Source organism: Echiichthys vipera (genome assembly GCF_963691815.1).
Source record: "Echiichthys vipera genome assembly, chromosome: 5".
Lineage (NCBI taxonomy): Eukaryota > Metazoa > Chordata > Actinopteri > Perciformes > Trachinidae > Echiichthys > Echiichthys vipera.
In genome coordinates, this window is record NC_139830.1 from 24,153,306 (window position 1) to 24,176,727 (window position 23,422).

Genomic DNA, 23,422 nt, shown 5'->3' on the forward strand with positions numbered 1-23,422 from the left:
TGTCTGACTAATCAGCTCTTTCCCCCATGTAGCAGACCACAGGAGTTTGTCCGTATCAGACACAATCTCGAAACTGGGAATACTGTGTTTGGTTACGGCAAGGGGTGGCACTTGGGCTGAGCTTGCAGGAGACAGGACATGACGCGGATTACACAGTGGTCACATAGCCAGTTTATAATTTGACCATAGAGAACGGACTCTCTTATTGTTCCTTTAGTTTATCTGATGTGGTTTGGCGTCAGCCCTTACCGATAGAAGTTCCTGAATCTCATTGTTCGCGTCTTTGTGTAAATAACCCTTCTCCATCCTTAATTGTTTGTTTTCTTCCATTATTGCGTGAGCTGTATGATAGAAACTACATCAACAAGCCCACTCACTTGCTGTGAATTCTCACCCATGGGCTCAATCGGATATTACACAGATTTTGTATCAGGGAGCTGGCAGGGTTGTCCATTTGATGTCTGATCAGACTTTCTTTAAAGGTAATAAATAATTTTGTTGAATCATCAGAGGATATTTTTATTTATCAGGATGGAAAGTTTAAATTAATGTATAAGGTGATGCACCAGACACTCAACTGCTCTTAATATGCTAAGCAGAAAGGGTATTTCTACATTATTTGTTAGCGGCTGTTTTCTTCATAAACCTTTTCAAAGAAGCCAAAGTCACCTTGAGACAGTGACCGAGTGAAAGGAGCCCATGGTTCGGTGTGTAGGGGGTTGGCAGCCAGAGAAGCAGATCAGGGCCTTCAGATGAGAGAGTTCTAAGAAGCTTGATGTGGGCTTGTTCTGTAATCCCCCCACCTCTCTCAGGATCATTTGCATCCATTTTTCAAAAATCTTTGTGTGAATTCTTAAGATATGAAAAATAGGCACAGAGCCAGGCTTTTGAAAACTCTTTTAACTCTTCATCGTGTTCTCATGCTGAGAGATCGGCCCTGTATTTGAGGACCATGGAGCAATAACTCGCTCTTTGACAAGATTATTATATGCGTGTCTTTTTTATTATGTTCAAATATTTGTTAATGATGTGTGGATGGGGCAATATAAATAGTAGAAATTTCTGTGCCTCTGTGCTGCCGTTGATCCTAAATGAATGAGGACAAAAGATAGCTTATACATTCACTAAATGAGATTAGCACCGCTTGGATTGTAAGTATATTCTATAGAGCTCAAACAAGGCAGAATCAAATAATGTAGTTTCTCTGATGTATAATACAGTGATAAATCCATTGATCAGAGTATGCTTCTTTAAAACCATCCATGTAACCCTATACTGTCACTTCCATAAAAATCAGCTTCTGCCGTATAAGTTATATTACTAAAAGCTACTGTCATGTATAATATTTAAGTCTTTGTTTCACAGCAGTTACGGATGCTGTTTTTTTTTTTTTAAGAAAATTTGTTCTATTAAAGCAAATTGTTAGAAATAATTGCAGATATTTTCTTCCTAGTCTTGCTTTTTGACAGTGTGAGATCTGTTTCCTTCTTTATCATTAGCTGTTGGACCTACAGTGTGCTAGCTTAACAGCCTTTAAATTGTGAAATTCTAAAATAACAGAGCTCTACATTAGGGAAGACCTGCTGTGAAGCAAAGAATCACCTGCTGATGAATGACAGGGGTTTATTTTAAAGAAGAGAGACTGAGAAGAAACCATCACATAAAGAAACCATAAAATTGATCTCTACCTTCCTTCAGGAATATTTATGTTTTTAGATTCTTGGGCCAACTTTGGGCTAGTTGGGACCTGGCTACTGTCGGGTCAATCAGTCAATAAACTCACATTTAAAATGTCAATTCAGTCCAAATTCAGTCATTTTCGTATTTAGGACCCATGAGCTATTTCCCTTGCTCCATCAAGTCACACAGCAAGGGGAAAAGCTGTTTTTCCCCTCTGGTGAGCTCCAGCTAATGAGTTCAGCTTAGCTGTGTGCATGGTGGCTGGTTGCAGCTGCCTGTAGTGCTTCCAGTAGGTGCTGGATCGAGTCAGTGGGTAGGAACATAGCAGCTCTGCACCTTCATGGCCCTCAGCCCCTTAAAACTATCTGACAAGTAGCTAAAGAGTACCATGGTACTAATATGTGCAAAGAGCTCTCTGTTAGCAGTCAGCCATTATATAATAATCTATCTCTTAAAGGAGATGTAGTCAACATTTAGAACATTTATATAGCAGCAAACTAAGATTAGCTATGTAAAGATATGGTGGAGTAATGACATCCTGAGAAGAAAATCAAGTCACTTTCCCTATGTGTGTGTTTGAGTCCAAGTTTGTCTAATTGTTTGTTCTGATAGGAGGTCATGTTTGCGTATGTGAGTGCCTTGTGCGTCAAAATTGAGAGCCTTATGCATTGTAGAGACCGCAGAGAAAATTCATTTTTAAGTGTTAAAGTGTGAAAATCAAATTGCTTAATGACACTGAATTTTTATGATGGCAGGAGATGTTTGTTAACCCTCTGAACTCCACAACCTGCCTTTGGGTTTGAAAGGCATATTTTCCATAAAATCTATCATAGCCAGAAACTATAAAAAACAGAAACTATTGTCAGATTTTCACGTTTACGTTTAGTTCAATATGTAAAGTATGTGGAGCCCCCATTTGTCCTCCCTAATATTGGTAACGCTTGTGGGAAAAATGTTGTGTGTATATAGCATAGAGTCTATGGTATATTGATTCCATTTTTTGTAAACTACATAATCAAAGAAATTCAACTTACTTTTTTTTTTCTAGAGTTATAGAATTATAACTCTTCTACTGCGCACAACCTTTTTTTAAGTTACTACTACTTCTAACCATGATTGTGCTCTTTTAGGACCAACAAATAGAAAAACGAGGCCACAGAAAGTAAAATGTGACTGTAGCATATAATGTCCCGAAACTGCTCTGGATTCAGCCGGTTAAGAGCCAAAATCAAGTCAGTCATTTACTCATTCAGAGTCAATGTTGCTCTTCTACATGATACTGATTATTCATTCAATATTTTGCTTGTGAATGTTTCATTTACGACTAAACTGAGCTAGCAAACCATTTTGTAACTGGAATTTCATACTAACCAATACAAATGAATTGGTGTCTGCTGTGGCTTGTTGCCCTTCTTCTACTCCACCAGCCCTGGGGACAGTTATTCCTTTACTTACACAAGACTGACTGCCAGGGGCTGGCTCATCTCAATTTGTAATCAACCGATGCCAAGTGGTTAGCGCATTGCAACACATGATAGTAATATTAGCTAGCTAGCAAACTTACTGTACAGCTATGATTCTGGAGACATGCCTATGATTTACATAATTTCTTTGTTAGTTCGGTCTTAGCACTTAAATAATTAAAGTGATTGTACATGTGAACACAGACCTTCAGAGAACTCCTGCTACTACTTAAATATGATCCACTGGAGAAAACTCCAATGCGGCAGAATTGGCCTGCCACATGGCTATTGAGTTCTGAAAGAAAGCAAGTACAAGGTGATACTAATTACAGGTTGCTAAACATACAAACTCTCACAGGCAGCAGAATGTCCCCACAGTATGCCAAGCAAAAGCAGCTACCGTAGCTGCCAGGCAGCCTGAAGAATGCCAGACAAATGGCAGGTATCTGACACAAAGCACAGCAATACAGGGGCAGTCTGTCAGGCAGCTAGATGAGAATTTACCCTGCGAGGCAGCCAGCATCACTAGACTGTCTGGAGGGCTGCTTAACAATGTGCTATACAGTATAAAGAGGTATGTCTTGTACGTTTCCAGCATAGAGCCCATATTTGCATTTTAAGACACGGGCATTGCTAATTGGCTAATTGAACCCTGTTTTACTGCACTGCGGCCAAATTGATGAATGAATGTGACAACTAAACATGATTGAAAATTCAACCTTCAGTCACAAAAGTAATAGAAGTCAGCAAGTCATATCCTTCAAGAATCTGTGGCACATATGTGTATTTAATGTACCCACAAGCAGGATGAATTATTCCATGATTGAATAAATAAATTGATCAAACCTCAACCAAGAAATGTGAATTTATTACAGGTGTCACTGCTGTCAGTTTCTCTGTCCTGGATGCATTAATGGCTTCAGGGATCAGAGAAAAAGTTTGAAATGCGTTAAATGAGGCACCTTTTTTGTCCTTTTTAGTCCGAACAAATGTACACCATCCATCAGGCTGTCGAGCATCGTTGTTTGAGCATCACACTTCTTGTGGAATGACCTGTCAGCTTCTTAAATTTATTTGGTCTTATCTGCAGCTTACCTGTGATGTTGTGAAAACAGGGACTTAAATCATTCTTTCTGCCATCATGACAAGTTGCCTTGACCCCCTATGTAAAATTGACTTCTTAAAACAGAGCATGTTTCGATATCTGCTCTGCTTGGACCAGAACACAAATACTATAATATATGTCACAGTCACGTACAGCTGGAGGAGGAAATAGGCTTTGATAAGGAGCTGCTAAGGATGAAACTGATGTGAAAGAAAGTTTATTTGAATTGACTTGTATATTGTATCAGTTTGTTCTTGCAGGTAAAACAACACTATGATAAATGACCTTACCGCACTCTACAAGCAGCAATATTAGAGCTTTACTCTATTATTGCTCCCTAACCAGGTTTCACTGTCATGGCTAATCTTTAGCATGAGGACAGTGTAATATGCAATTTGCTTTTGTATTAACACCGCAGGCCGAGTAATAACTTCATTGAACTGCATAGATAAGCAGTCCATTGCATCGGGTATAGAGATCTAACTTTCCCATTGTAATTGGACTTGATGATGAATGGCATTGTGGGTCCTAATGTGGCAGTATGGTTTCATCTTGGGCCTCTGGCTCTCACTGGCTATTATCTCCATCCCGTGAGGATACATTGTGTCTGAGCCTTTGTTGGCTCTGCGCAGTGGAGTGGAGGACCTAATCTATTTATCACAGGGTCTGCGTGACCACCCAGCCTGGCTGCTATATCGGATCATACCAGGCTCCCTTGTGCTCCTCAAGGGATGGAGGAAGTGCCGATGTAACATGCAGCTTCACACCTGTCAAACAGTGCTGAGGTGGGCATCCCTGAGGAATGGAGCACGGAAGACAGCACTTTTAAATGTATTTTTTGTGTCATGGCTTACTTAGCCAAAAATGTCTGGGATTTTGTCTTTAACATATAGAATGTAATCCTCAACATTTAGTGTTAGAACATTTAGGGGATAAATCAATTATATGATTTAAAAAGGAGGTATTATTGGTAACATGCATGGTTTATGTTAAAAAGAATTTCTGTAGTTTGAGATGTTATTGAAGCATCGTTGAAGCATGGATCTGGGACTCCTCACTGCCTCGCCAAGTTTTTGACGTGATGAAATTGCATCATAAAGCAAAAAATGTTCAACTGCCCCTCAGTGTGGTGTCACAACTGACAAAATAACTAAATGAAATTCAGTGTTTAACTTTAGACAACAGGGTCTGTCAGGTTCCGGTTTGTAAACTGCGTTTGTAGATCCTAAGGGAAGTTCCAGAAGTAAGATAACCTCATTCAGTGTCACATTTTTCATTTTTTCAAATAAGCACTTCACTCCATTTGTCTTGACAGGGACGGTAAATGTTTCTGTTTTTAGTGCATTTGATGTACACAATTTCCCACACACCCAGGCGTTGATTGATTTAAATAATAATTGCCAACTATTCTGATTATCATTAATTGTAAAAAGTAATTTCTTGTGCAAAAATGGCAGAAAATCATAGGAGCATGTTATCAGCATCACAAATATGGAGGTTTTCTGCTTTTCTATTTTATATGATATTTAACTGAATATGTTTGAGTTTTAAAATGAATCATCACCTTGGACTTTGAGAAACTGGGGTGGACAATTTTTTCTCAATTTTTTTTGACATTTATAAACGTCCACCAGGTGCCATCTAGCGACTACTCAAAACTATTTCAAGACTTCTCCACTACATTTTGATGCGATATGTTATATTCTATTGTATGCAATTGTCTGTAGACAAATTCAATATCTTGTTGAAATCATGAAAACTCCAGTATATAATAGCAAGTGCTATAGTAGATAGACTAATGACATACAGTATGAGTTCTAGGTATGGTTACATCCAGGTACACTAGACACAGTACACTAGACACATATTATTAAAGCCATTGTTAAAGCTGAGTGTACAGAGAGCATCTGAATTGTGAATTTCAGCCTAAGGAGAGGCAGCAATTCACATTTAATCACTGTCATGAATGTGTCATTCACCTCACATCCACTGCACTTTACTGCTGCCTCTGAGCATGGCATCCATGTGTACAGTGTTTGATTTGGTGCTCATTACACACACCTGTTAGAGACAACCAAATCTTGAGTTTCACTGACGTTTCCATGGCAACATGCCACTGAATAGGACGAGGTGAGGTGCGTAGTGTACTTTGCCTTGAGTGGCTGCTGTGATCCAGATGACTTTCCCAACGCTCAGTCGGAAACAGGCGCTGGGGCCATTTCTGGAATCCACCTCCTTCAGTCTGCCCCAATACAGTCCAGACAACAGGCGCAGAGAACATTTGCATGCTTTGTAGTACACCATGGGCAACAAAACCCAGCCAATTTAAACTTTTATATACAGATTATTTGTTGGTTTCACCCATTTCTTTCTGAAATATAGAGGATGGGACAGAGGAGGACACAGGAGCTTGTCATACATTGAAGATGGAAACCATAGCTAGTAGAAGCGTGTGATTTATTTCATCCTCAGGAGAGGGAACTCAATTCCCCTCATGGTGTTTGTTTACTCAACTGTAGCATGAAATCCTATCAGTTCAAATACACAGGGATGGGCCTGGCTATACCAAACGCTTGCCCAGTGGTCATGCAAGTGGTCTGATGGAAATCAGAAAACTCTGCTGTGAACTGTAAGCCACTGATTTCTCATCCTGACAACAGGGTATGTGAAAGTCAGCGTCCCCTCTGTAGTGTAGTTAATGAAAACACCATCTCCTGTCACCTACACTACATCCGCAACATAATGATGTTTTGGTTATCAATATGTGAATGCCTTGTAGCGGTGAAAATGAATCCCTGGTGCCTAAAGTGTATGATGAGATGTGTGAATAATTCACAGCTTCTTGTTTATCTGACCTTGACTGTGTTTCTGCTTGTGCGTGTTTTGCTAGCTGGGAAGTGCTGCGGTTCCTACTGTCAAACCTGCGCTGGTGGATGGAGGAGTACCGCTTTGACGGCTTCCGATTTGATGGCATTACCTCTATGCTGTACCATCACCATGGCATCGGTAAAGCTGGTTTGTGTTTGTCTCATATTTCAGGACTGGGTAGAGTGCGTAAAGCATGTCATCCTCCTCTCCTTTGAAACCCACAGTGCAGTATGAACCACAGACTCCAGAAGCTCAAAGAACAAGACAAGTAGGAGTTTTGTTGAGAGGTCTGACTGATCCCAGCCATCATGTGGTGACATTTCGGATCTAAAAAGCTTGTTTCAATCAAAAAACATAAGGCCACATAACTGCTTAATTAACATGTGTCTAAACACCCTCTGTATGATTTTTCCAAACTAGAAAAGTGCACTCAGTAGATTACAGAGCTCCACCAGGTGTGTCTCCTTCTCACCTCCCAAACAAGCAAATAAAAAAGAGTTGAATCTCACTCAATCATCCGTGTCAGCGTCACACACACACACACACACACACACACACACACACACACACACACACACACACACACACACACACACACACACACACACACACACACACACACACACACACACACACACACACACACACACACACACACACACACACACACACACACACACACACACACATACATATACACACATACACACACACACTGTCAGAGCTGCTCTAAAATCAAGATGGCAGTGAAGTTAACAAAAACATGAATATATTCATATTGTGTATTTTCTAAACTTTAGTGAATCATAACATCTATTGAATGAATATGCAGATGCTCAGTCCCAATGAGACCAAACTTTCCCATGAATGTCAGTTTTTAAGCCATGACAAAGGCTAAAATGAGGCCTGCAACAGACAGGGTAAGGCTTGTTTTTAGCCAAGAGGCTTGTCAGAAATGCCTTTTACTGAAGCAGTCATTGAGCATTGGTGGCCTCTTTTCCAGCCACTTAAGAGGAGTGAGGAGAATACATTCATGGTGACGAGTCAGCAGTCAATGACTAGATAAAACAGTCAATAAAATAGATTTTCCAAAAGTTGTGAAGCAATACAAACACGAGAGGACCTTGAGAACACAGACATATATGTGCACAAAAACAAGAACTGTGGACAGAAACACACACACACACGTGATCGAACACCCTATCTCCGCTTGGCAGAAATAATGATGTTTTATAAATAAATGGAGTTGAGTGAAACAAACTTTTTTTTTTTAAATGATTAATTAAAAATGAAGAACTTACAGGCAGAACATTGACTATATTCAAGCATGATTGGTTGACAAAACATGTTCCTCTTCAGCATTTGAATGAATAAAAGTGTGCAATTTTACATGCCACAATGTTGTCTGATTGGATAGATTTGAGTAATTATTCAGTGAAGAGAGCTATTTAAATAAAGCAATGATTTCATGCTTTTCAATGGATCAACAGTTATTAGTTGTAATGCCTTAAGACACATAGCAACACACCAGCAAATGTGGGATAGAGGAAGACCTCTTGTTAATGTTACCACAGCCTTAAACATATTAAACATTTGGCTTTGCAATTGTTTTATGAGCACAGAAAAGCACTCAACACATATTTTCAATTTAATAAAACATTCAAGAAAGCAATCACAAATGTATATTAAAAAGAAAATACTGTGATACTAATTCAGGGCCCAAAGATAGAACAAAGAAAGAAACAATAGCAATCTTTAATGTTTAATGTTTTAATCAGTAGGGCTGACCAATTATTTATTTAGTTTTCACTAGTGGAAGTAAAATATCTTGAAACAGTTTTGACATTTTAGAAATATATTTTCACAAGTAGAAATTATATTTCCACTATTGAAAATATACTGATATTTTTAACTTATAAAAAAACATAGTTCCTTTTTAACTAATAAGGATGATGCTTAAAGATATCTACAATTGAGTGTCCACATGTTGTTCTTTCGGAAATGTACATACGTCAGTGAAGATATCTGCAGTGACATTTTCATTGGTGTAAATTCATTTTTCACTAGGGACAATTAGTTTGTAGATATTGTTAATTAAAATTGCAACTACTCAAAATTACATTATGAATATGTCAACTTGGAATTATAACACGTCAAATTGAATCATAGATCTCTTTAATTGAGTTTGAATAGAGGTCAATGGTGAAGTTGACTAGGTTTATTCAAGTAACAGATATCTACTGTAAACATTTCCACTAGTAAGAAATTAATACGAATTAACATTTGGACATTTTTTTTGATTAATTGTAGATATCTGTAATCATATATGCTATGTCGATATTTTGGCTTGGAAATGTAACTAGTCAAAAAGCAATTTTTGGTATTTTTAAGTGTTATTGCTGTTACTGAGGGCTTGCCATAACTACTTAACAAGTGGCATCTTACTGTGTAGCTTACGTACCTGTGAGAAGATAATAAATCAATGACAGCTGTCTCAGAACTAACTTCTGAGCTGAATGAAAATGGAAAAAAAAATACATTAATGTCTTACAGTTAAGGACTGTTCAGAAAAAAGACATAAACAGAAGCAGTACTTAATATACTGAGAAATGAAGGATTTTAAAAGTATGGATGGAAAACATGATAAGTGTTGACTGTGTGGGTGTTTACTCCGCAGGCGCGGGCTTCTCAGGGGACTACAGTGAGTACTTTGGCCTACAGGTGGATGAAGACTCTTTGGTGTACCTGATGCTTGCCAATCACATCCTTCATACCCTTTATCCTGACTGCATCACTGTTGCAGAGGTAAAAACACATTCTACAACACACCTTCAGCATCCACTTACTTTGCACTGACACTGCCCACAGCTATTATTAATTAAAAAGACCTATTAGTTAGACACAGCTTACTTACATATTCATTGGTTTAATTAAGAAGTAATGCAAAAGGAAATGGGATGTTACTCTTTTTTGGCCTGTGGTATAGGATTTTCAGCCTTTAATATGTGAGCTGCGGAGTGGTATTGATGTGATCTCGGCTGAAGAAACCTGTGATCACAAAAGGAGAATGTGATATGAAGTAATGTTTCTCTGCAGGATGTGTCAGGGATGCCTGCTCTCTGCAGAGGAGTGGAGGAGGGAGGACTTGGTTTTGATTACCGACTGGCTATGGCCGTTCCTGACAAGTGGATTCAGGTAGGATGATTTACATCAGTTTAATCTACCTCCTTTTTGTGCCCTCTGTGTTTTTATTCTCTCCAGAAACTTTTATAGACACTGCAGGCCTCTGCTCACACAGAAACTTATATATGGGCCACAAATACAGTAGAGGGAAAACTGAAAGCAGCTCAAAACGGGGATGAAATACAAAGGGAGTTACAAGGCATGTTAGGAGGCATCAAAAACTCTTGTTCTATATTACAGCTCTTGCTAAGGTGTTGAGCCTTTTAAGATGCTTTCGAGTGTAAAACTTAGAACAATAAGTTGTGTAACAATATAGGATCCTGGACTAACCTGTGGACTGATGTGCATCAAGTAAGTGGTGTTTTTGCATTAGATTGCACTATAATTAAAAGGTGTTTGGACTACACGTTATGAATTAATTTACAGATTGATATTTTTCCACATGCATTGCTTGCTGTGATCAAATTAATTCATTGTTTCACTATTGTCCCACAATATATACATTTTTTTTCTTGTGGAACTCTGCTATTCTAATATAGGAAACTTTAATTTCCCTGCACCTTCCTTACTGAAGCTTAACATAAAATACAATAAAACAGAGTAGAATACATATTTTAAGCAAAGCTCCAAATGTACTACTGACTATCAGGACAGGGAAGTATTAAAGTGATGATAAAATGTGTTTTCTTTACATTCACGGCGAGACATATTCACAAATGTCGGGTCACATGAATTGTTTGACCTCTTTTGTCTCTTTTGTTTTCCCCTTTTCTCCATCAAACTGAGAAGGGTCTTTGTTCTTTTTCTAAAGCAGTGCTAATGTATTTTTCTTTTTACCTTCCTTAATCCTGCCTTGGGAAGGTCGTTATTTCAAAGACAGCTATGAATAAATGATGGGATAGACATAATTGTTATTAAACAAAGCAATAATAGAAAAAGAAACAAGCTTTAATACTGTTGGCTAAAAGGTCATCTAGTTTCTGATCCAAGCTGAAATCTCTTTTGTACTGTTTTTATTCTTGAGTGGATCATTTGAAGGACGGCAGTCACCTTTGATTCATTATTCAGTCTGTTCCCAACTTTATCTCTGTCCTTACATGATGCTAAAGCAAAGGTTATTTTTGTGTTTGAACTTGGGGCTATGTTAATTTTTCCCAACCAGTTAGACAATTTTAATAGTTGATGTTCAGATATATTACTTTCCAACAAACCGTTGACCCACTAGGTTTATCATACTCCACTCATTCACAAGTACAGAGCATAATTTCAGCCATAATGAATTCAAGAATAAAAAGATCAATTATTTTCACTTCACACTAGGAACAGTAAGCCATGATGAAATATAGAAAATAGAGTTTTAAATTGAAATGATTGGAATTTCCATGAATAAATTTCATGAAATGGCAAGAGAGCTCGACAGTTTAGAGCCCTTAAAATTCAGACACTTATTGAGCAGCAAGTTCCCTCGCCAGCTCTCTGTTGCTGTGTCAAGCAAAGCAAGTTTTGCTAAACTAATTGAAGTGTGTGTGTGTGTGTGTGTGTGTGTGTGTGTGTGTGTGTGTGTGTGTGTGTGTGTGTGTGTGTGTGTGTGTGTGTGTGTGTGTGTGTGTGTGTGTGTGTGTGTGTGTGTGTGTGTGTGTGTGTGTGTGTGTGTGTGTGTGTGTGTGTGTGTGTGTGTGTGTGTGTGTGTGTGTGTGTGTGTGTGTGTGTGTGTGTGTGTGTGTGTGTGTGTCAGGACATTAAAAGCAAGAGAAAAAAATAGCCATGTGTAAAGCTGTTCACACAGACTGTTAAACTGATGGGACAGATTCTGTGTTTTCTGCACAGCAGCGCTGAAGTGGACCAGAGAACCCCAAAGATTTTAAAGCTTCTAATTTTGATATTATAACTTATGACAACACATGGGTAAGGTTCTTAGGGGTTCGACTGTTGGTAGTTGTAATCGGTTTTGTTCAAAAGGGCTGAATTTTATCTTAATGGCTTGTTGTTGTTGGGAAGACAGCGTCAGCTTGTACTTATTGCCTTAGACACGGTAAACATTTAGGTAATGTTAGTGGACTATGCTTTTTGATATACTAAAAGCTAGGATTTCTCATGAAGGGTTAGCCATATTTACAATGTAGCTTGAGCCCTCTTCCCCAGGCATGAAATCTGGCATTCTTTGACAAAACCTATTACTATTAGCAATATACAGACCCATTAGAACTGTAACTGATCAGTTATTTTGCCAAAGTTAGATGGCCATTTCCACTAGTCTTCAGTAGCCTACGTAGTGCTGGCATATGATACTTAAGCAATGTGAAAAAGCTCAATCATTTGAACACAACCATACAGCCAGACTACCATAATAGAAAATGTAATGCTTCGGTGAAAATTATGTTAAATAATATCAGTAAATGGTGGCTAATTCTCACGTGTTAAGCTTTTTGCCTAACACTAACAATCGTAAACGGCAACTTCCGGTCCAAGAATCAGAAAAAAAACGCCATTTTTTTCATTTCTGTCTTCTTGTGATTTTAACAACAATTAACAATTCCATTGAAAATCATGACAATTCGGATTGGAGTTGTGTCACGTCAGTCTATCGTCCAGTAATGAGACATCATTACTCTACTTAAAGATGAAATAGGACTTTGCAAACCTAAAGTCGAAATGGACAAGCTTAAACTAAAAACAGTATGTGAAGATGAAAAAGAAAAACAATGTTGAAATTGGGGTAGAAAGGGTGCCTTGCTTTATTTTTTTACTCTTAAAAAACGACCTGGCCTTCATGTTTCATTAGTCCTGCTATAATGCTATACTGTACTGAAGAAATGCTTGTTTGGAAGAGTGAAGGTTTGTGGGCAATTGTACTTTTGGGCAGAGAAGTTTTTTTGCTTTGTTTCCTCTAGGTTACCATCAGTCATGCCAGACATCCTAAGCTGCAGCTCTATGCTTTGCTCTATTCCAGACCAAATGTGGTTAATGTGTACACGCTCACACTCAAACACTAAACCATTACAAAAAACATTGTTTACAGATTTTAAGTGTTCTTATGTACTATATATTTTGAATATGCTGAAAATGTTAAAATCACACAAAATCTTGCTATCGTATGTATGACCTGCAGAAATGATTACAAAGTGAGATAAACATGCTTAGGAAAAAACTCTCAAATAGCTTAGAATTGCTGTCTTGATAACATTTCATTTAAATATTCAGAAACCATTTTAATATGTGTGAATAAACAGCACTACAGCATTTAGGGGAAAACCTTGCTCTTTGTATTTAAGTCTTAAATCAAACACAAAATTGACACCAACATTGTATTTTGACAAACATGGTGGACTTGGAACAGTCTGAATTATGGAGGATGACATTTCCCACCTTTAAATCTCACATTATGATTTTCACTAATAGACTTAGATTATGTATGACCTATGGAGCTGTGAATTTGAGTTTTCACACCAGATTTAGAATATAAAATACATCATTATCTGGGCCAAGAAATTGTGAGAAAATGGACTGAAGGTTAACTTTAAGGGGACATATTATGGAAAACTCCCATTTTCAGTGCACTGCACATACTGGTAGCTGGAGTGCCGACTAACCCACAAACTGTGAAATAAAACCATCCAATAATTTTTAAACATGGGATTCAACAAGTCCTTCAGATTTGGCTCCCCTTCCTATTTCACATGCAGGCTTATTACCACCACCATATCTGCACCCACAGCTTGAAAACTTTGCATAGGTGTTCCACATTTTAATTCCAAGCCAATCTAAGCAGACTGGGCTTTTTGGGTTAAAAGACTTAAAGAGAAAGGTGCTAAAACTTAATGTTTTAGACAGAGGGTGAGTACAGGTATATTCAGACAGACAGTATGATTTAAAAAAAAGTCTTAAACATTTAATATCACTGCTAAAATTATTTAATATCACTGCTAAAATGATATGGCTGATCATAAACAGCAAACGTAATAACACCATCGAGTGATGTGTTACCACCCAGTGCTGCTTCAGACTAGATGGGAAATTCTGGGCTCCAAATATTCTCCACAACAACTGTTGAAGCACCCTTTAGCTCGCCACTTCAGCCCAAACTGCCACTGTGAAAGTACTTAATAGCCCACAATGGGAAAACATTGTTTAGAACTGTGCAGCCATCAGGTATGAAAGTCCATAACTGCATAATGTTGAAGCAAAGTAGCACTAGGGAAAGTGCATGCATAATCAGCTGTCCATCCGGAGATAAATAAAGGTTGTTATATATTTAGTTTTCTGAAAGTTGCTGTCCTGATGGCACCAACACCCTGCCGCGTATGTGCATACTTGCTCTCAGAAAGCTTCTTTCAACCTTGTTTTGGAGCATTGTTTGCTTGTTCTGGAGGACGTGGATAGATTTACTGCACTGTGGATCAGTACATAACTCATAATTTATTTTCTTGATCCCCTCTGTATTTCTTCAAAGACTGTATTAGTACAAATGCCACCCATTCATCGTCAGTTTGCCACATTGTTTTATGAAATCAACAAATATTACTTTAGAGATACAGGAAAGCAGACAAGCAGCAGGTTATCTCTGGGGATGTGTCTGTCTGTTTATCTTGGCTGGAATGTGGATTGTTTTGTGTCTTGCTTTTGTGTGTGTATGTTTAGAGCATGTAGAGGACTTTTCTTGTTTGATATTCAAGGGGGAAATGCTGTTTGCACGATGCCTAAAGAGGTTATCTGTTGTAAGATAAATGTAAATATGTGCTTTTTTTATCCATTGGCCCACACTGAAACTTATATATGCTCTTGTTTTAGTGAAAAAGCAAAGCAGAATGTGTGACCTCAGCGCCACATGCATCCTCTTGCACTATAGTTTCTTGTGTTTCTCGCCGGGGTAAGTCTATGCATCGTTAATCAAGTCTGTCTCTCACAGCGGTGGGTTTTACTCAGTAGCAGGGATGGAGGGAGGAGAAACGAGGGGCAGAGAAAGGGAAGGAGGGAGAGAGAGATAGTCCCAGACTTGACCTTCGTCAGCATTGCATGCAATAGCTATGTGGCAGGCAGTGCTGCACCGCTGAGATGCAGCCTCCTCCAGGGTAACCAACGGTTTCACAGGATTATCCTTGGGATGCCTCTGGAGAGGGTGTCGCTGCTTTAACTTTTCAAACAATATTGCTTGCAATGCAATTTCGTTTTGATACTTCTTTTGGTTGCATTTTTTCAATTACATTGTTGCATTTCCGAGGGGACTTGACGTCACGTGAATCGTAAAGCTGGAAGGGGCGAGCGAGCAGCGAAATTCATGTATTTCTGTGCAGGGAAGCATTCATATGAACATGCCTTGGTGTAGTCAGTGAAGTGCACTCAGGGCTAGCCTTGCCTCTTCTCACAGAGTGTCAATTAGGGAGGGATTTGAATGGGCTGAAGTGGAGCCTCCAGTGAGGAGTGTGTTGCAGAGAAGGAGACATGGAGCGGGGCGGGCAGGAAGACAGAGAGACAGATAGACAGACAGGAAGAAACAGAAGGAAAGAGAGACAGAGAATGAGCAACATTGCTGTGAGCTTATTTATAGATTCCCATGTGTGCACCAATGAATTTCTACTGGTTCCTCGAGCGGGGCCTCACGCTGTGTTTCGTCCTCGGCATGACTGATTGATATGACTGGTTGCAGAAGGCTGTTAGGACCAACAGGCTGTGAAAAATTAAGATATCCTAATGAGGACCTGATAAGGCGCACAGCACAAGTTTTGATGATTCGATCTGATTATGACCATAAAATGCTGTCACTCCTAATGGATAATGTTACAAAAGCCCTCTAATTTAACAAGCACCCTTCCCTCCAGCTACAATGGATTGAGATGTAATTGAAACAATTAGAGGCGGGGGAGGTAGAGGGCTCGCTGGTCACATCTAGGAAAAGAGAAGGCGATGCAGAGAAGTCTCTGGCATCCCTCTGCTTTCTCTCAGCTCTTCAACTTGAATGACCTCCGAGTCAATTGTCCCGATTTGTGTTTCTGTTCCTCCATTTATTTTAATTGAATGAAAATATCAGTCTGCACAGCTCTCTACTTATTAGTTTCAGGGGGAAAATCCATTTCTGGTCCACACACTTTGCTCTGTCCATCATACTGGAAACACTTTTAATTAACATGACTTAATAAAATTCAGGCTGCTGGCAAGCAATGATGGACTCCAGCTTGTTTATGTAAACATGTCAGCGGCTTCATTGCCAGCCTTTAAGGAGCGCCCACTCTCTTTGACCCCCTCAGACGAAGTCACCCTCCACTCACCTCGTTTAACGTCAGCATTTCAGCTCCATCCTGTTTTATTTTATTAGCTAACTGCACTCAGAGGCCTCCCTTGTATGGCAGTGCAGGATTTAGACGATATCTTCTACAGCAAACTGTGAGGTGAATGAAAGGGTGCCTTACAGCTGAGTTACACCTCTGGCTGAAACATGTGCGTGGGCAGAATGTTCATAAATTTCCAAATAAAAAGTAAAAAAGTAAATATAGGGGGGCATTATCTTTATCCATGTGCTTGAGGGCTGCATAGCAACTCAAACACAGCACCACTATTTGTGTTAGCAAAGACAGAAGAAGCAGGATGCTCGGACCAGCCACCAAATGTCGAACAAGAGCTTTACTCTGAACACATCCGAGTCCATCCCACCACCATGTGATGTTGGTAGAGAGGCTCTTGAATCCGTCACAGCATGTTAGTGGTAGTGAGATGACCTCATCCTGCACTGCTAGATTTTTCCTAATTTTATTTCTGGCTCTGCCTAATTAATCTGGGCACTCTGGTTGGCTCCTGACAGCAGGCTTGTAAAGTAAGATTTGTGCACTGCTCATTATCATTGATGAAGTGGAGTGTCAGTGGTGCCAGGAAGCTCGGCTGGTCGGGGCTGATGTGGGTGAGCTGGTGGTAGGGAAGTCATCAACCCAGTCACTCCTGTCTCCGCTCCGACAGACTCACTCCCAGATTAATTGCTCCCAGACCACTTTTGCGGTTGAATTGAATTGTAATGATGATAAGGAAGTGTAAAGTGTCTGATTGTATGTGGATGTGGAGGCGGCCGGCATGATCTCCAGGGTATGTCCTGCAGATTCAGTTGTTTGGCTTTTATAATGGAACTGGTGGAAAAAAAGAAGGCAGCATTTAGAGGATCCGGAATTTTGTATTGTTATGTTGTGCTTAATGCTACAGTTATAACAAAAACCTTTAAAAGATGGTTTTAATTGAGAAGTGTCTTGATAATAGAAACCTGGCAACTATGATCCATCTGCCTTGATTACTATGTTTTGATGTAATTCATTAACTATTCATACTGTGAATAGTTTTCACACTTGTGGTCATGTGTATGTTTACATAACCTACTGGATGTCAGGCCCTACGCTATCTATTTTGCCACGGCACTGTCCACTTGGTTAAAGAAATACAAACAAGTCAGAGTGTAGCTGTCCTTATGACCGACAAATTTGACCCCCCACAGAGCCAGGGTGTTTTTTTAAGGAGGAAGAAGGTCTACCCCTCATTCATAGACTAAAGTCCATTCTGTTGGCCTTAGTTCTCCATATAAAATAGATAGATACATACAATAGATACAACAAAAAAATAAATATTTTGTACATCTTTTGAACACTTTGTATTCAAATAAGATCACATTTTTTACTGTCATGTCTCTCAAAAAAAGTCCATTGCTCTGTAATATATATGTCCTGGACTATTTTTATCCATTCAGGTATTGTTGAATGCGCTTTACCCAGCCATTTCCTGGTTATTGCTTTTTTGCTACCTTCTAGTAGTATTTGTTCCAAATATCTGCCTTGCTTTTCAACCCTGTTGGCGCATTTCCCAAATACATAAAGCTAAAATTAGAATCAAACTTTGAGTTGATTATTGTTACCACATCCACCCAATAAAAGGAAATGGTAGAACAAACCTAGCTGGGGTGTGTCAAAGCCTTCTTGTTTACTTGTGATTTAAAATGTAATTTAAGAAATGATACTGATGTTTGTTCCAAGGTATAAGGTCCTCAGCATCAGGGGCCTGGTTTGCCTCAAGGATCTGAAGCAATTCACTAAGCTCAGGGGGAGTTAAAAGGTCTTAGATTTTGTAGTACATGTACATGACAAGTGCTTCAATGAGGTTTTCTAGTGGCATTGGCAATGACTAATATGGCCACACAAGGCTAAGGTGAAGAAGAGGGAATGTGAACAGATGGTGAAATATAGAGTGGGATAGCCTCTATTTAGGTAGACCAGCCAGTTCATCTCAGACATATTGATCGACACAATTTACTTTCTTTACTCAGAGGATTATGGCTCTGTAGAGTAATATAAAGGTTTCCTGACATGTCAATCAGCTGTCACAGCAAATTCCACCGAGCAGACTTCAGCCTGTCACTGAGATGCGCTCTCCAACTCCCCCACCAATCAGACAGGCTGCATGTCTATCACCAAGGGTTCTTGGAGGGCATAAACTCTCCTTTTTCCATTTTGGAATGATATTGATACTGTGGCTTTCTAACATCTCTCTTGTTATTAAATCATCTCTGTGCCCACTGCAGTTTATGTGGTTATCTTCTACTCTGCCCTGTGCTCTTGTTTGCTTGTGTAACTTTGAGTGATTAGGGCTGTATAGCAGCACTGTGTGGGCACATTTGCTCGAGATGCCTGTTTTGGTGGCCCTCTGTTTCTTTCTGACCTGGAAAAGGACTCCTTTGGCAGGAAGTGTGCATGTAGGCAGGCCAGAGGCAAAGCATTGATTCCATGTTTGGATTTATTGTTGAATCCCTCCGTTTGGATGAGAGGCTTTGACCTTGCCCATCTCAGGTGTGGAGAGCTGAAGCCTTACTACCCATGGGCGGTTGTGAAGTTATTAAAAACTCAATTACGGCCATTCAAAGGTAGACATAACTCAAAGTTCGGATATAGAGATGTCAAAACAGAGATTGATTTGAGAAAGAAGTGTAACCCAGAGAAAACTTAAGAAAGGTAGAAAGAGTGCCAGAACTGAAATACCGAGCTTTAGACATCAGTCAGAGCTCGAATGGAACTCTTAGCTACACATCTATCAAACTGTTTTTCAATAACCCTTCTCTGTCACTGTGTAGATCCTGAAGGAGTTAAAGGATGAAGACTGGGACATGGGCAATATCGTCCACACACTGACCAACAGGCGCTATGGAGAGAAATGCATAGCCTATGCAGAAAGTCATGATCAGGTAGGCTATTTTCTACAAGATCCCACTTCATAGTGGCAAGAGGATCCGGATTATCTTTATCTGGGTCATAAAACATAATCCACCTGTCCAGGCTCTGGTTGGGGATAAGACTCTGGCCTTCTGGTTGATGGACAAGGAGATGTACACCAACATGAGCTCAATGATTCCCATGACACCCGTCATTGACCGGGGCATACAGCTGCATAAGATGATTCGCCTCCTCACTCATGGACTGGGTGGAGAAGGCTACCTTAACTTCATAGGTGAGTGATCATGGTAACAGACAGAAAATATTATTCTACAGTTACCAGAGATATGATACTGTATACTAGAACACATAATATTTAGCACTCAGAAATATGGTATTACCTTTGTTCTGTGCATCCGATTAGATCTACAACAATTATGATACTCCATGACTAATTTGAATCACCTGGTAAGCAAAATGGTAAACATTCCTTTGTTTTTCTCAAGTGTAAGAATGTTCTACCTTTATCTGCAGAATAACATTGGAAATATGTTAAATATGGTTTTTTTTTTTTAACCATTAGCCGGACAGAACAAGCTACATCACGTTTGGCTTTAAGATTTTGTTTCCTGAGATCTCACACTGTACTGCATATATATATTTTGTACGTATGTTTGTATGGATTAATTTCATTTACACACATTCAAATTCAAAATTTAGGATTAAAGTGATCAAGTTTAGTTCACAATGTGCATACTGTATAATCATGTTCAGCTCTCACGTAATGCAACACATCACGTATCAAATTTAGTACCATATGTAATAAAATCATATGTTCAGATCATATTACTGTAATAAATCATTGTACATGACGTTGGACAGTCAAGAGACAATCAATGTCACGATTATGAGGCAGTGTCCTTCCTTGTGGTTGAGCCGAGGGGACTCATTTCAGATCTATCTCTGTATTCTTCCTGAATTTGATCCTCTCCCCTTGGGCAGACGCAACAATCCCTAGGTGTTCAACGAACAGATGTAAATGCACATGTATTCTCCTGTCAGTCCAAATCCTCCACGGGTAACAGGAAGACACACGATTCTCTATACATTTTTAATGGATGAGCTATCCCCACTGCGTTCATTTGCACTTCTTTTAGGGGTGTCATTTAATGCTTTAGCATGGGTGTTAAACTCATTTTAGTTCATAAGTCACATACAGTACAGACTTATTTGATCTCAAGTGGGCCAGACCAGAAAAACACACTGAGTTTTTTGTGCTGCAGAGTTTTTCATTAGGCTGATATTGGCAAAAGCCTGTCGCTTGTCGGGTTGCTCGAACAGCAGTTGACTTTATTGAAAAAATGTATTTAATTACACCTCTGTGATTCATACTTTGTGAAGTCGTCTGGTTCTGGCCCGCATGCCCTATGTTTGACAACCCTTTGCTTTAGCATAATTTATTTTCATACCTATTATGTCGTAGTGTGTGTTTTTTTTAGCTGCCGGATACTCACAGGTTTCACCCTTGCAATAATAAAGATATCCTGATTCATAAAGGCTTGGAATGGCTTGAAGTAGCCCTTGTCAATTATTTTCAATTTGGGATAAAGTGCTCAGTTATTATATTTGTTATATTTCTTTCATGGATATATCTCTGGAGTAGCTTGCTACAGTACCAATGAGTCAAGGCTGATAATAAGGATCAAAGGAACCTTTTACAGCGGGATTGACATTATTACTCACTTCCCAGAGCTAATGGTGAAATACAGGACAAAAGCTGTCTAAGATAAGATAGGTTTCTCCTTTTTAAATTGATTCCGATTCTCAGTCACTGTTGAGATGCTTCTCATTTTCAACACGCCATCTGAGCTGTGCCATACTTTATCAAGACCTGCTGGTAAAGATAATAAAGTGATAATTAATGATGTTGGAAGTTGACCTTGGTTGAAGGGAATGTGTTTCCTTGCATGAGCTGCTCTCTGGCTTAATGTAAATACAGCCTACACTTGTGATCCACGGCATTTTAGCTCCACCTGGTGACTAGGTGATCCGGTCAAACTCTGAGTCCAAACAATTTAAGGTTTTCTACAATGCCTGGGCTGTGTCTGTAGATTCATTATCACTCAGTATTCACTATGATGTCCAGTCTTACTCAATAAAAGTGAGTGGAACACCCTGTGAATTTCTGCTCAGTGGACTGATGTGTGTGAGGGAAAAGAAGTCCAATCAAAGCAGCTGTTCTCAATGGACAGTCATAACAGGGCAGCTCATAAAGAGCAGGATGTCAGAGAACTGAACCCATGTGGGCGGTGGAAGGACAGTTGATAGTGATTATATCCGATTCTCTGGCTAAAACTATAGCAAGAAGGCACACTCTGTTGTGCTCTTGGTGCTTTGTCTCTAATGGACTTTTGGTGCCACATTTACTCTCAGCCATTCAGTGCTGCACCAGAATCATCATGAGCTGATATAGTGACTGAAAAATATGCTTGAAATGTCGATTTGACATATCGTTTGTAACTTCACTTGTCATCCTAGTCTTAACCCATACATTTTCATCTTTTTATCGCATACTATTACAAATTCCATAATCATATACGTAACAAAAACACTATCTTTTGAGTTTCTTCTTTCTAATCATGATTCCCATTGGCCTCCGCCTTGTAATTCATTTTATTCACAAAGTTAGAACTGCTAAAATGATAGACGCTGGTATTTGGGTTTCATTAATACATACTGTTCTCCAAACAGCCAAACTCAAAATGTGTCTGTAAATTACCTCATAGTCCTTCACCTGTCTTAACACAGTCTATATAGAAACATGTCCCTCATTGGCTTGTAAAATCTTCCTGTAATGGTGATCTTGCTTCTCCTCCCTCTGGCTGTGAGCAGTTTTTAACCTCCAGATCGAAGATAATTCCTCTTGCTAATGCAGTTTTCCCCGGTCTGGACTGCAAGCCTTTTATTACATATTTTACTGCAGGAACGTGTAGATGCCACTGTCTTCTACACCATCAGTGATTATAATTTCTTCAAAGAGGGTATGAGGACCTAGAAGGCTCTTTATTGTGAACAGTTATATAATCCAATCATAATCCTTATTCAAACAATTGTGATTTTTCCATTTCTGCTTTTTCCATTTCTGCTTTTATAAAAATCTTATATGCATCAGCTATTTTTTCACTTTTTGTTTGTCGATGTTGTATCATAGAAGGACACACTCTTCTGTAGTATTAACAGAGCTGTTTTAGATTACATAAAAAGTCCCCAAATACAGTAAAATGAAATCCTCCTTTTCAAAATGATTACCAGTGCTTAACAATTATACTTAATTGTGCTCCATTCACCTAAAATCAGAGTTGGCAGAATTACTCAGACACATAAGGCAAACTCGCAATTCAAACTTTGATTTACCCCATTGTGTCAAGTAATGCTCAGTGATTTGAATAGCAGAGATATGGAAAGGAGACCGGTTTTAAGAGGCAGAAAAATGTCTCTTTTCAGAACTGCTGTCTGGCTGACTAAAAGAATGCTGCCATCATCTTTTGATACCTTTGTAATAATGGATGAAAGTTAAAAGGGGTTTTTTCAGTTTTTCTGAAGAACATTAAATCAGGGAACTGAAAAAAAAAGTTTCTAAATCTATAAAGACACATTGCTCTGAAGTTCTCCAAAGTTTAGCCCATCAGGCAAGCATTAGGGAAAAAACAAAATCAAGTAGATCTGAGATGACGTGCCGTGTCAATGGATCAATGACGACAGAGTCATTTAGTCAGTGCTGAGCAAGAGCAAATTGTTTGAGCAAGCAAATCAATTTAAAGTGCCTAGCTTAGAAAAACGTATTTATTTACTCATGACCAATAGCAAACACCACACAGCAAGAGGACAGAGGGAGCATCCGTATTGGAGATGCTGAGAGACGGATACTGTAAAGGATGTTGGAGTGTCAATGA

General features: G+C 39.1%; 1 protein-coding gene across 1 annotated transcript in view; it reads left to right on the forward strand.

Annotated features, from left to right (window-relative positions):
* gbe1b (glucan (1,4-alpha-), branching enzyme 1b) overlaps nt 1-23,422 on the forward strand; it is a 94,852-nt gene that overhangs the window by 34,531 nt on the left and 36,899 nt on the right. The window contains exons 8-12 of the mRNA XM_083914358.1: nt 7,139-7,254; nt 9,794-9,921; nt 10,213-10,311; nt 19,391-19,501; nt 19,593-19,764. Coding sequence (XP_083770484.1) covers nt 7,139-7,254; nt 9,794-9,921; nt 10,213-10,311; nt 19,391-19,501; nt 19,593-19,764 — 626 coding nt within the window. The remainder of the gene's footprint in view (nt 1-7,138; nt 7,255-9,793; nt 9,922-10,212; nt 10,312-19,390; nt 19,502-19,592; nt 19,765-23,422) is intronic.